Source organism: Musa acuminata, chromosome BXJ2-3 (assembly GCF_036884655.1).
Source record: "Musa acuminata AAA Group cultivar baxijiao chromosome BXJ2-3, Cavendish_Baxijiao_AAA, whole genome shotgun sequence".
NCBI lineage: Eukaryota > Viridiplantae > Streptophyta > Magnoliopsida > Zingiberales > Musaceae > Musa > Musa acuminata.
Window position 1 is genome coordinate 26326171 of NC_088340.1, and position 14304 is coordinate 26340474.

General features: G+C 41.5%; 1 protein-coding gene across 1 annotated transcript; it reads right to left on the reverse strand.

The window, feature by feature from the left end:
* Positions 1-10168: 10168 nt before the first annotated feature.
* LOC135607556 (probable WRKY transcription factor 4) lies at positions 10169-11443 on the reverse strand. Its single transcript, XM_065099496.1, has 3 exons — positions 11381-11443; positions 10984-11100; positions 10169-10867 (listed from the first exon to the last, which is right to left on the reverse strand). Exons 1-3 carry the CDS (start codon positions 11441-11443, stop codon positions 10169-10171), a joined length of 879 nt encoding a protein of 292 aa, XP_064955568.1.
* Positions 11444-14304: the final 2861 nt, after the last annotated feature.

Consider the following 14304-nt stretch of genomic DNA (forward strand, 5'->3'; position numbering starts at 1 on the left):
GTCAAGTTCGATGGACGTTTAAGAGTCCGAAGAATCGTCGGAGATGCTACCGGAACCAACCGAGAAGAAATCGGGAACCTGTCGGAATTTTCGGAAGTTCACCGAAGAGATCGTCAGAGGTTCACAGAGATCACCGAGAAGGCTCAGCTACTCGTTAAAGTCATCACAAGATCGGGAGCTTGCTGGGAGTCCGTCGGAAGAAGTTCGTCGGAAAGCTCGCCGGAACAAGACTGGACGTTCGCGGTTGAAAACTTGCTTAGGATGTTTTTAGTTATGTAGTTCACTTGTAATTAGGATTAGGATTAAGAAATAATCCTATATCCTGGTTAGGGGCCAACTGGGCCAAAATTAGATTTGGTTTGGGCTAAATTTGAAGCCCAACCAGTGAACCGAAGGGTCTAGCGGTGGCACCGTCAGACTGGGCGGTTGCACCGCCCAGCACTGTCAGTGTCAGACATTGACAGGCGGTGGCACCGCCAGCATCGGGAACCAAAGAGAATTCAAATTTTGGAGCCCAAATTTGAATCCTCTTGAGGCCTATAAATACCCCTCAAATCTCAGCTGAGATTACAACTTTTTGAGAAGCAATTGTTTGAGAGAAAGGCCTTAGAAAAGTCTTAGCTAGTCTTGTTTTCAATTTGCTAGTGTTTACCTCCTTCTTTCTTGCTGAAAATATGTAAGAGAGTGAACCACTTGTAAAAAGTTGTAAGACGGGTATTTACCCTTCCCTTTCAAGAGATTTGCTAGTGGAAGGTGGGAGCCTCATCGAAGAGGGGCCTCGCAAGTGGATGTAGGTCATTTGACCGAACCACTTTAAAATCGGCGCAATCTCTGGTTTGCATTTCATTACTGCTATTTACATTACTGCAAACCTTCTTACTTGCTTTATTTCCTCATTACATTTGCTGCACAACTTTATGAATACGCTTTCAAGTTAAGCACTTCCGATTCTGATTTTTATCGTACGAAAGATTTATCAAAACCGACGTTTTAATCCGCTGCACTAATTCACCCCCCCCCCCCCCTCTTAGTGCCGCTCCGATCCTAACATTATGAGCAAATTAGTAACAGAAGGTCAGAATTCATAGTATCTGTTTTACCAAATACAAGAGGTCTTTTCATTCAATTGTTTGGATAGGTAAATTTACTCCAAATCTTTCAATTTTTATGTCAAATGAAAGCTATGTAAGTCTCCTTTCATATGAAAGAAGTTTTTCCTCAATCCAAAATTCGTACAAAAAGTTATGGCCACACAGAGTATTGAAAGGTCAAAATCTGAAAAATTTCAGATTCAACATTTGATGTATAAACGGCGTAGATATCTTACATGTAGCCACAATCTCTCAATTTTCTCAAAATTAAGGTGAAAACAAGGATCAAAATTTATCTCTAGGATGGGTTAGAACACTTGCCTTAAAAAGTTTTGATTTCCAAATGTGGGAGATTTGATGCAAAGCCTTAAGCCAAGATAAAACTTCTTCTTCTTCAATTCTTTCTCTTTCTCTTCTCCTTCAATTCCTTCTCCTCTTCTCAAGTTATGTTGGCTGCAAAGTTTCCCTCAATTGTACCTTAAATTATTTAGATTTGGCTCATGTGAAAATAGTGAGGTGGCAAGCATGCATGGAGGTTTAGGTGTCATCTTTAGAATAAATGTAAGTGGCTCATCCTTGCTAATAACACATGTCCTCCATTTTATTTTATTTTTTTTCTTAGTGTGAATCTTTTACAAATCACCTTCAATTAATGAGATTCACATTTTGGTCCCTCACAATATTTTCAATATATAAAAAAATATTTAGTGCTAAAGAATTATTTTAAAAAATCCTCATATTTACAAATAAGTCCTTATAAATTTTTAAAAAAATGAGGGATGTTACAGCAGCTTTCTTCAATAGAAAGTGAAATTCTTGGGCATATCATATCATAGGAAGGTGTGGCGGTGGACCCCTCTAAAATTGAAGTAATATAGAATTGGCCGACCTCGAGGAACATAAAATCGCTACTCAGCTTTCTCGGTTTAATAGGCTACTACCGCAAGTTTATGAAAAACTATGGAAAGATCAGTGCACCCCTTACTTCCTTGCTGAAAAAATATGCTTTTCAATAGTCGGACAAAGCCACCACCACCTTTGATGAACTTAAAGCCGCAATGATGACAACGCCCGTACTAGCACTACCAGACTTCGGCAAGACTTTTGTTATTGAAGCCGATGCCTCCGAAGTTGGAATTGGTACTATACTAAAGCAAGATGGTTGCCTCCTAGCTTAGACCAGTAAAGCATTATCTCCTTCCCATCTCAAGATGACTATTTATGACAAGGAGATGCTCGCGATTGTGTATGCGATGGCAAAATGGAGACCGTACTTGATCAGGCGACTCTTTCAAATCAAGATCGACCATAAAAGCCTAAAATATTTCTTAGAACAGAAGATATCTTCCCTCGAGCAACAAAAATAGGTAACAAAGCTTCTTAGATATGATTATAAAATAACTTACAAAAAGGGGAAAGAGAATGTTATTGTAGATGCATTTTCGCGGCTACCCGAGCAAGCTAATTTTTTTGTCATTTCACTTCTGAACAATGACTTCCTTGAGGATATTAAGAGAGAATGGTAGGAAGATCCAAAGACTAGTAAGATCATAAAAAAATTGGTGGAAGCACCAAGCTTCGTGGCTCATTACAGTTGGGACTCAAAAAAATTACGTTATAAGGGATGCATTGTGCTTGTTCCAAATTCTACTTGCATAAAGATCATCCTTAAAGAGATGCATTCCATACCTATGGTTGGGCACTCCAAGTTCCTTAGAAACTATAAGAGAATTAAGCAAAATTTCTATTAAGTAGGGATGAAAAATATTGTTGCTAAATTTGTGGCACAATGTGATGTATGTCAACGACATAAAGGCGAGACAATGGCAAGCCCCAGAAAGCTATAACCTCTACCCGTCCCGGACTCAATATGGACTAATATATCAATGGACTTCATCGAAGGGCTTCCCTCATCATAAAAAAAAGTATAATTCTTGTAGTGGTTAATCGTTTTACAAAGTATGCTCACTTTTGCGCTGTTCATAATCCCAACACTACTTCTAGTATTGCTCGAATCTTTATGGAGAATATTATAAAATTGCATGGGATGCCGAGATCTATTGTAAGTGATCATGATAAGGTCTTCACAAATAAATTTTGGACAGAGTTATTCCAAATGTAGGGCACTAAATTGAAAATGAGTATGGAATATTACCCATAAACCGACGATCAGACTGAAGTGGTGAACAGGTGCTTGAAGATACACCTCAGATACTTCACCAGTGACTAGCCAAAAGAGTGGACAAATTACTTCCCTAGGCGGAGTGGTGGTATAATACAACTTATTATTCATCTACAAAATGTACTCCCTTTGAGGCTATGTATGGTAGACCTCCCCCTGTGATCCCAAAATATGTGTTGGGCACCTCTAAAGTAGAATAAGTAGACAAGGAACTATAGGACAAAGATAAAATGCTGAAGTTACTAAAAGATAATCTCATTATAGCCTAAGAAAGGATGAAACAATAATATGATCAACACAAAGGCAAAAGAGAATTTTCAGTAGGAGATTGGGTCTTCCTACGGCTCCAACTATTCAAGCAAACATTAATCCAGACCGGTACATCTATGAAGCGTTCACCTCGATTCTATGGATCCTACCAAATTTTAGAGCACATCGGAGCAGTAGCATATAGATTGGACTTACCCGCCAGCTCCTGAATCCATCCAGTCTTCCATGTGTCATGTTTAAAGCTCAAGCTGGGACAAAACGAGACAGCCCAAAGCCATCTACCAAATATGATTACCCAAGGAGAACTCCAGACCTAACCGAGTGTCATTATTGATCGACGAATTGTGACTCAATGACGATAACCTACTACTAAAGTGCTAATATAGTGGGCAAACCTACCAACAGAAGATGCCACTTGGGAAACTATGACGACTTGAAGATCAAATTTTCAGAATTTATGGATAGTTAGCCTCGAGGACAAAGCTGATTTGAGGAGAATGGGTATGTTAGGACTCTAGCTAGAAGTGTCCTAATTAAATTTTATTAAAAGGGGCATTCATGTAAAACCTACCTAGCCGACCCCTATTAAAGAGACGAAGAGGTCGGCTAGGGTTAGGGTTAGTTGGGAGGTTGCTTCTTAGAGTAGGAGTCTTATTAGGAGTTGGTTATAAGTAGTAGTCTTTAGTAGGAGTCCTATTACGAGTTAGGGTTTAGAAGCCCTATAAATAGTCATGTATTCATCCTCTTTTGACAAGCAATAGATAAATCTTCTTAGCAGTCTTTCAGTAGTAATTTAGAGGAAGGAACCCCTATAGAGTTGCAAGGAGGCCGATCCCCTAAAGAGATTAACCCTATGCTTAGAATCCGCTAGGGTTCTAACATTCTGAACCGGTGTCTCCTTAGTCATTTTGGGACGGAAGAGACACTTGGATATCTCATATCACTGAGTCATTCCTTGTTCCTCAAACAGTTTGTGGAATTATAGGAGAATGGATTGGCATCCATCTTTTCATACTGCTTCTATAACTCAAGAGTTATGGAGCCCAACATATAACACTGAGTAAGAGTGGAGTCATTTATGTACTTCACGTAGCGAGCGATCACATCCTCGCTTGCCCCTTCATCAGGTGTAGGCATCACTATATCAAGGACATATGCTATTTTCTCCACCGTGAGAACAATTCTTAAGTTATGGAGCTAATCCATATAATTTGGACCAGTGAGGCAATTGACATCAAGTATGCCATGTAAGGGATTTGAAAGTGATATTTTTGAAAAATAAAGATGCAGCATAAATAAATAACATGTAAATTTCATAGAAAAATAAATAAATAAAATATAAACATCTATCTTAAATAAATAAATAAATAAATAAAGTGACATTATTTTTCTAGCGAGTCACATGATCACTAGAAGTCTCCGGTAGACTTCTAGTGGGGATCGGGATCCAATCAGTGTCTTAGCGTAACCTCGAGGGACTAGACCAATCACACTAAGCCCAAAAGCTAGGCAACTCTTGTCGATCAAAATCCTTGTGATTCCTATCCTATTCGACCATCGAACCACCATGGTGTCAATGGACTCGACCAGCCATGATGTTTGGTTAAGTCAACACCATTATTACATGATGAGTTTGATTCGATGATATATCCATGAGGGATTCGATCAAGCATATCATGTCCTTAGGTTACTGGTGACATCTCTATGTCATAGGCAAGATAGCGAATCACGATATAGGTGAGTCTCGAGGGACTCGACCAACTCAACCTATATCGAGAATCGATCCCTACCTACAACAATGGAAGGCCACATGGGTCAATCTAATTGCTTCATGTTTACCGTCTTAATATTATCGAGAGAGGAGATTTTGATTTAATTTCCTAATATGACATGTTATATATATATATATATATATATATATATATATATATATATATATATATATATATATATATATATATATATATATATATATATATATATATATATAATATATATCTACATCACATACAAATATATATACATATCTAGTAAGTGTACAAGCAATCACACATCACTTGAGTAATTACACCAGATGATCATGAACCATAGCCTAATTTGATCAGGCCTGAGCCAGTGAGCCTAATCACTCATATCAAGATCTATATGTGTAGTAGTACATCTTCATGCCCTATGATCGTCCATCTCGTCCTCGTAAGTTATGTTAGTATCTCGACATATCACCATGCATCGTGATCCTCCGTCTCAGCCTCATGGGTCCTGCTATAACTTCCATGCATCCAATACGCCTCCTCGTGTGATTATAACTTAATCATATAAATGCAAGCCCGACAATAAGCGAGATATAATATGGAGACTCGCAGGCCCTAATGATAATAATAATCACAAGTACATACATATCGCACGATCTATGATCATCCGTCTACATCATACATCATATGTAAATATCATTATGTAGGACTATCAAATAATAATAATAATTAATTAAACTTTAATTAATTAATTTTTTGAAATTGGGGACATGCACAAAATTTTTTGAGTTGTGAGGGGTATTTTGGTAATTTAGATAGAAATGACAAAAATAAAAAAAAATTTCAAATTTCAAGGGGTAAAAATGTCTTTTGCTCAATAAACCTAGTTCCCCTCACTACCTCCTGCATTGTGGGCTATTGCCTTTGCCCGTGGGCGGTGTGCCTACGGGTGGTGCCACCCCTACGCGCGTGCACCCCTACGGGAAAGTGTGCCTGCAGGCGATGTTGCCCCTTGGGCTAGTGCCCTTGTAGGTGGCTGCCCTTATGGGTGCTATCCCCACAGGCGCCTCGCCCACTGGCGACAATTGCCCCTTGTGGGTGGCGCCCGCAAGGGGGCTCACCTGCGGACCCAACGCCCACAATTGCTACCCTCGTGCGTGGGCATATTGCCCACGTGTAGGTGGCTTGCTTGTGGGCAGCCTACTTGTGGGCGAACGACGCCCCCTAACGATCGCTTGCGGCCCCTACAAGCAACCTTAGCCAACTTGTGAGGGCAGCAATAGTTGCTGCCCTCTCTTACCTTTTGCATCAATGATTTTAACAATAAAATCTACCTAAAACATAACACACGCAGTTCAAAATCAATTTATCGCACAAACAATCTGGCTCTGATACCACTGTAGGAAATTCTAGGGGCGATATCACATGCACAGTAGAAGAACATAAAACAAAAATCCCTAAATTTCTCAATTATGTATTCTTCATCGTGCGAAGATTGGTGTGCAAAATCTATAAAAACAAAAACTGCGTATATGTAATAGATTATGTTTTACCTAAGGAGATTGTATATCCCTAAATCTCTATAGATCTATAGGAGAGAATGAAGGAAGTCAAGCATCCTCCACTCTAGCGGTGATCCACACAGTAGGGCTGCAATAATGCTCCTTAAACCTCTAGGCCTACTATTTGAGGAGGAGAAGGGGAGAGGAGAATAAGAGGTGGCAACCAAAAACCTCTAGCCTATGGGTGTTTGGTTCCCTCCTATTTACAAAGGCCCCCTGTCAATTTAACCCTAATGGATCTTGCCCTTTTGGGTATTAAATCTCCATCCAACTATCCAAGCCTCTTAGATTATTGGATCTCATCCATAGGATTCAATAATTTTGAGGCTTATTGGATATCCAATAAGATAGGGGCTCCGACGGATATCTCATATCCGAATATCTACTTATCGCAATACCTACCATATGTGTATAATCCTCTAGGCCCAATATCGAGCTAGCTGTGAGTCATACCTGTTAGAACTCCTTCTAGCCTAGTGAATTATTATCTCCATAATAATTCACTCGACTCATTAATTGCAGACGTACTATATCATTACGCCATAGTCCCCAGACGATATAGGAGAAGCCAATCAATTAGGCTTGTCTTTTACTGTATATCTATAGTCCCTCATTCATCTAATATCCCAAAAACCATATATCGGACATGGTATTATCAGACCCATGTGGTTTCTATTCCAGTCTCGCTCTAATTGGATTCTCCCGAAGAACTCTTTTTCTCTCAATCCGAATGACTCTAGCTAGGGATTTGTCTGAGCAAAGCACACATGAGATATTCTTCTCATGACACCGAGAGCGGATAATCCTTTATTGACACTTAATAGCTCTCGTAAGGTTGGCTACCATTCCCGATGACCAATTGTTCTAGATTTGGAACTTCCAAACCTATAAGTTCAGTATCAAAGAGTGGAGAACTCTATGACATCTTTGGTATCTCAAGTCCAAGGATCAAGTACACCATTGTGACTACGAAATCACTATCTGACAATAAGGCATCATCAATCATCCAGCATTCTATAAGCAAAACAATTAGTGAACTCATTCTCCAATGAGCACTTGTACTATATTCGTAGTGTCCCCACATGAGCAACTATAAGACCAGCAGCCTTCATTATATATATGAGTATACAATACACCTATATGTTTGGTTATCTCGATGTCCCTCTTGGGTAACTTATGATCGGGATTATTTTGGATATGTGTTTAAAGGCGAATCGGTCTCATTATTCTGATCTCATCACAATCCAATTCTCATTACACAGATCCATAGACATCATAATATATTTATGCAATAGGTAATATAAAGTGAGAAAATATCAAATAGTATAATAAACAGAAAGAATGCATATCATGTCATACATGTCATCACTCATATGATTATCTTACAGAGCACCTATGACTAGTATTTTATACCTAGGTGCTTGCCCGACCTACTAACCTTGTTGATCAAAGATAAGATCAGGTTAACTGATTGTACATGTTAGCGGAAATCACTCTCTATCCTCTCATCCTCTAATCCTAGTGAGGCGAGGGAATTAAGGTGGGCAGCTTACCGACGAGTTATGCCTGAAGGACTATCGAATCTATCACCCTATGGTCAAATTCCCTTCCTCCTTTCATATAGGCATGGAATGATTTTTTCATCCTTTGTCTAGCATGAAGAATTATTGAGGTTACATCATATCGCCAACCATTAATGCAGGATAAATTAGGACATGCTCATTGGCAACGTCGGGGAGCTGATGATTTAGAGTCCTTATGTGCCTGCTTTTATGATGGATGAGCTGAAATAAGACAGGATTATCCCTATGACCCTCCAAGATATGAAATTAACTGATTGCAAATTTCAGATACAACAATTAGTTCGTACAACTTACACTTGTGTTTATTGTGTACAGAAACTCGATACAAGTTACCCAAAAATGAACTGGAGTCAAAAAATCTGTAGGTAGAGTCCACTGGAAATGAACATAAAATTCAACCTACGTAGAGGGTTTATATCCCAACAAAGTTATTGTAATGAAACTACGTCAAAATGATATAAAAAAGTACAATTCATATATCAATACACCTTTGATGCATCAAAAAGTAAGTTACCTGTGTGAGGCGTGAGGCCTATTTAGCTTATAGTAAGTACTATGAAGCATCATCTGTGTTCATAGTGAAGAAGTAGCAAGAGGGAATGGAAGTAATTCTAAAAGGCTTCCTAAGACCACAGCTGACATATAGACACAACGTAGATGTTAGTAGTTTTGCTGTGACCGGGGAGTAACTTCTTCATCATCTTCTCATGCAGAGCGTAAGATGAAAATTGTTGGGTGATGGTATGGATTCATGTTATAAATGGGTGATGAGGAGCTGCTGCGTCAGGGTCACAAGCAGCAAAGTTCATTGTTCTAGCCGGCATCTCATGAGTGTGCTTCCCCTCATACGTAGTGACAAAGTAACCTGAATCATCTGAAGCCCTCTCGACGTACTTACGCACATTGCATTTGGGGCCGGTGCATCGGTAGTAACTTCTGCAAGAACAACTTTATTCCGTAATGTTGTACTGTGGAGATGCATTAGAACATCCACAAAAATACAACAATATGATACTGAAGAAAAATAACTCAATAAATTAAACAAAATGAGTTTTCGAGTGAGTTTCTGGCAGGATTTACCTTGGATAAGTATTTCCTTTCACCACTTTCTGTCCGTACTTTCTCCAGTGATAGCCATCTCCAGAGATTTCAGATTCCGTGGAGGTATGCATCCCTGAGTGACGTTCTACGACACCTTCTGCAGCACCGCTCACTCCACTAACTTGATCATCATTCTTCCTAGGACAGGTACTTCAGAATTTATCAAGTGAAAAAAAAAAAATCGTAGCAGATGTACGCTTAATAAATATCATAATTTCTAGTAGCAGATAAGATTTTATAATATAACCAAATGCAAGCCTAATTCCAAGCGTGACATATCATAACAAAATATCACTGGTCCTTGTGTTATCTGTTTGACTACAGTGCCACCAGACTATCACACTAATCCAAGTTTATTCTCATTTTAATTTTTCTATACGAAATGTACAATTCCGAATGGGTAAAAGGTGTGGCAAGATCATAGCTTCATAACACCTAAGATGTTATTTGTTCAGAAGAAACTATTTTCTGGAGAAAAAAAAAATGAAGAAACTATTATCATATAAACTTTCAGATCATCTGGATGTTCTTCCATTTCCTTCTGTATGCAAAGGTTTTTACTGGTTCCGTTCACAAATTTGATCCATTTTTCCAGTTATATATCACCAGGATATCCATGGATGTGGATTTAAACATACCTTCTCTTGCAATCAAGCGTCTCAGGATCCACACTGAGTGCTCTGCTTCCGGCTCTGCCAACTTGCGAGCTAGCGGCATGAGGATCATGGGAAAACGTCATCTGCCCTGGATAGGTAAGAATCCCACACAAACTGACTTCGTTATGGTTATCCATACTTCCAGTGGACACACTCATTTCTAACACACAATTACTCCATAATGAATTGAGAGTCTCACTCCCATACTCTTCGGCGACGAAGACCTGCTCTTGTGGACCTGATGACTGTCGCTTGGGAGGTTGAGGCTTTGGATGATTGTGCTCACCCTTGTAGACTATTTCGGCTATTTGTCCATCAAATGATCTCTCCACTTTCGTCTTGACAGGACATGTAGGGTGTGTGCATTTGTAGTAGCTTCTCGGGTACTCGCTACCTTTGACTTGCTTCTGCCCATACTTTCTCCAATTGTAACCATCGTAAGACGGCCGATCTCCACTACCTATGGATTCCTGAGTCCTCATATCAGGTTCCATGTTCTGAGGCACCAAGTTTGAAGGCTCGTAAGTCTGCTTCGTATCAAACTGCGAAGGTGAAATCCGCTGACGGCTGTAGGTAGGATGGTAATTGTAATTTGGTTTTACTTTCTCTAGAACTAGAACTGGGAGTTGATTATTCGCAGCAGGCTGTTGATGAACGGCATCTACGTTTCCCTGCTCAAAGGAAATACAAGATAACATTTTTCCGAAAAGTATTTGTGTTCTTGTGAGTCTAAAAATGCACGAGAAGATCATATTAATTTGACTTGCTACGGCCGGCTAAATACTACCTGATATGGACAAAAATGGCAGTGTGACACGTCATCCCCCTGAGCAACACACTGCCCGAGGCTCGTCATATCCTGCAGCAGCTCGGCCTCCCACGCAACCAAAGGTACAGTCCTGCCCTGCAGACAGCTAAATCAGGTAACATCAAACCTCCTCTATAAATACCCCCGAGCCCTTGGCAAAGAGGGGGGAGGACACACTCAACACACCACACGGAGGTTTCTTCTCCTCCTAAACCCCCCCCACATCTTTCGCTAACTTGATCGTCGGACGGGTCGGGCCGAGCTCCCGGCCCGACCTGTGTGCAGGTGAGAGATGGTGTCGCCTCTTCCCGGCGCTGTGGCGGAGCTTCTTCCCGACCCGACCTACCGACCCGACCCACCGACCCGACCTCCCAACCCGAACCACCAAGCTCGGCCGCCGGGAGACCCCGAGGAGCGTCCCCAGGAAGATCCCCGTCATCCGGACCCGAACCAAGCCGCGACGGCCCCCGAGGCCACGGCTAAAAAAGTTACTTACCGTAACAGAATGGCGCTAGAAGGAGGGCCCGAAATGACGGTACGTTAGCTTTCTCCTTGGTTGCTCCACTACAGCCGACCTGCACTAGCAGCAGCGACTTCTGGGATCGGTCTCGGCTTCTCGGCCCCGTGCGCCTCGGCCCCTCGGCCCCACGCGCGCGGCCAGCCTGCGCGTCTCGGCCACTCTGTTGGGAAATCATAAGGGGGAGGGCGACATCATATGCGCAGCGGAAGAATAAGAAAACAAAAATCCCCGATTCCCAAAAAGATGTTCATCGTCGTGCAAAGATTGGTGCGCAAAATCCGCAAAAAACACAAAAACTGCGTATAGAGATTGTGTTACCTAGGGAGATCGTATATCCCTGTTTCCTTGCAGATCCTTAGGAGAGGGTGAAGGAGGTCAAGCGTCCTCCTCTCTAGTGGTGATCCACACAGCAGGGTTGCGACGACGCTCCTCAAAACTCCAGGCCTACTCTGAGGTGGAGAGGGAGAGGAGAATAGGAAGGGCAAGCAAAGACTCTAGCCTATGAGGCTGTGAATCCCTCCTATTTATAGAGATCCCGTGTCAAAACCCTAATGGGTCCTTTCCCTAGTGGGTATTGGATCTGCATCCAATAAGACAAGGGCTCCGTCGGATATCTCATATCCGAACCTCTACTTATCGCAATGCCTACCATATGTGTGTGACCCTCTAGGCCCAATATCGAGCTGGCCGTGAGTCATACCTGTCAGAACTCCTTCTAACTCAGTGAATTATTATCTCTGTAATAATTCACTCGACTCATCGACTACGGAAGTACTAGGCCACTACGCCGTAGTCCCCAGACGATACAGGGGAATCCAATCCATTGGACCTGTCTGTCCTCAGTTACCATGTACCTATAGTCCCTCATCCATCTAATATCCCAGAGACCGTATATCGAGCATGGTGCTGTCAGACCCATACGGTTTCTACTCGAGTCTCGCTCTAATCGGATTCTCCCGGAGAACTCTTTCTCTCTCAACCCGAATGACCCTGGCTAGGGATTTGTCTGAGCAAGAACACATGGGATATTCCTCTCATGATACTGAGAGTGGATGATCCTCTATCGACACTCAATAGCCCTCGTAAGGTCGACTACCACTCCCAATGACCAGCTGTACTAGATCTGGGAACAGCCAAACCTATAAGTCTGGTATCAAAGAGTGGAGCACTCATACAGGACATCCTTGGTGTCTCAAGTCTAAGAACCATATACACCACTAGGACTACGGAATCGTTGTCTGACAATAAGGCATCATCAACCATCCAGCATTCCGTAAGCGGATCAATCAGTGAACTCATTCTCCAATGAGCACCTGTACTGTATCCCTAGTGTCCCTACACGAGCAGCTATGAGACCAGCTGCATCCATCATATGGACGGGTATACAGCACACCAGTCTATCCGGTTATCACGATGTCCCTCTCGAGTAACCTATGACCGGGATTATTTAGGATATGTATTTAAAGGTGAATCGATCTCATTATCGTGATCTCATCACGATCCGATTCCCATTGCACAAATCCAAGGACATCACAATATATATGCATTTATGCAATAGTTATAAAGTGATATACGCCAAAATATAATAAGCAAAAAGATTCTGTATCAAGTCACACGTGCCATCACTCACGTGATTGGCTTGCTGGGCACTTATGACTAGCAATCTCCCACTTGACCTAAAGCCAATCACCTATGTGTCTGATCCCCATCAGACCCCTGTGACGCTCAAAGACAATCTGAGATAATGGCTTTGTTAGTGGATCTGCAATGTTATCTTCGGATGGAACTCTTTCCACTGCTACATCTCCTCGGGTTACGATCTCTCTTATAAGCTGGAACCTCCTCAGAACACTTCTGATGAGACCCGGGTTCCCTTATTTGAGTAATCACCCTATAGTTGTCGCAATATAAGGAAGTCGACTTGTCGCTATCTGTATCGACTCCCAAATCTGTGATGAACTTCTTCAACCAGACTCCCTCCTTTGCTGCATCTGATGCAGCAATGTACTCCGCCTCTGTGGTCGAGTCAGCAGTGGTATCTTGCTTGGAACTCTTCCAGCACACTGCTCCTCCATTCAAGGTGTACACATACCCTGAATTCGACTTGCTATCATCGACATCAGACTGAAAACTTGAGTCAGTGTAGCCTTCAACCTTAAGGCTATTACCTCCATATACTAGTAAAAGATCCTTAGTCCTTCTCAAGTACTTAAGGATACACTTTACTGCTTTCCAGTGCTCCAAGCCTGGATCCGCCTGATACCTGCTCGTGACACTCAGAGCATGCGCTATATCAGGCCTAGTACATAGCATGGCATACATGATAGACCCTATTGCTGAGGCATAAGGTATCATATCCATGTTCGCCCTTTCTTCTGGAGTCTTTGGGGACATACTCGTAGAAAGCGATATCCCATGTCTCATCGGTATGAGACCTCTTTTGGAATTTTCCATGCCAAACCTTTTGACAATAGTTTCTATTTACCTGGACTGGGACAAGCCAAGCATCCTTTTGGATCTATCTCTATAGATTCTAATCCCCAAGATATAAGATGCTTCTCCTAAGTCCTTCATGGAGAAGTGTCTAGATAACCAAGCCTTTATTGTGGATAGCATTCCTATGTCATTCCCAATGATGAGGATGTCATCCACATATAACACCAAAAAGCTAATAGCGCTCCCACTTACCTTTCTGTATACACAAGGCTCATCTTCGTTCTTAACGAAGTCATAAGATCTGATTGCCTCATCAAATCTTATGTTCCAACTTCGGGAAGCTT

Coding starts and splice junctions, on each gene's coding strand:
- LOC135607556 (XM_065099496.1), bottom strand. CDS start 11,443: ATGACGGGGATCTTCCTGGGGACGCTCCTCGGGGTCTCCCGGCGGCCG. Junction 11,101..11,380: donor GGCCGAGCTTGGTGGTTCGG/GTTGGGAGGTCG, acceptor AGCTGTCTGCAG/GGCAGGACTGTACCTTTGGT. Junction 10,868..10,983: donor GCCATTTTTGTCCATATCAG/GTAGTATTTAGC, acceptor TCCTTTGAGCAG/GGAAACGTAGATGCCGTTCA.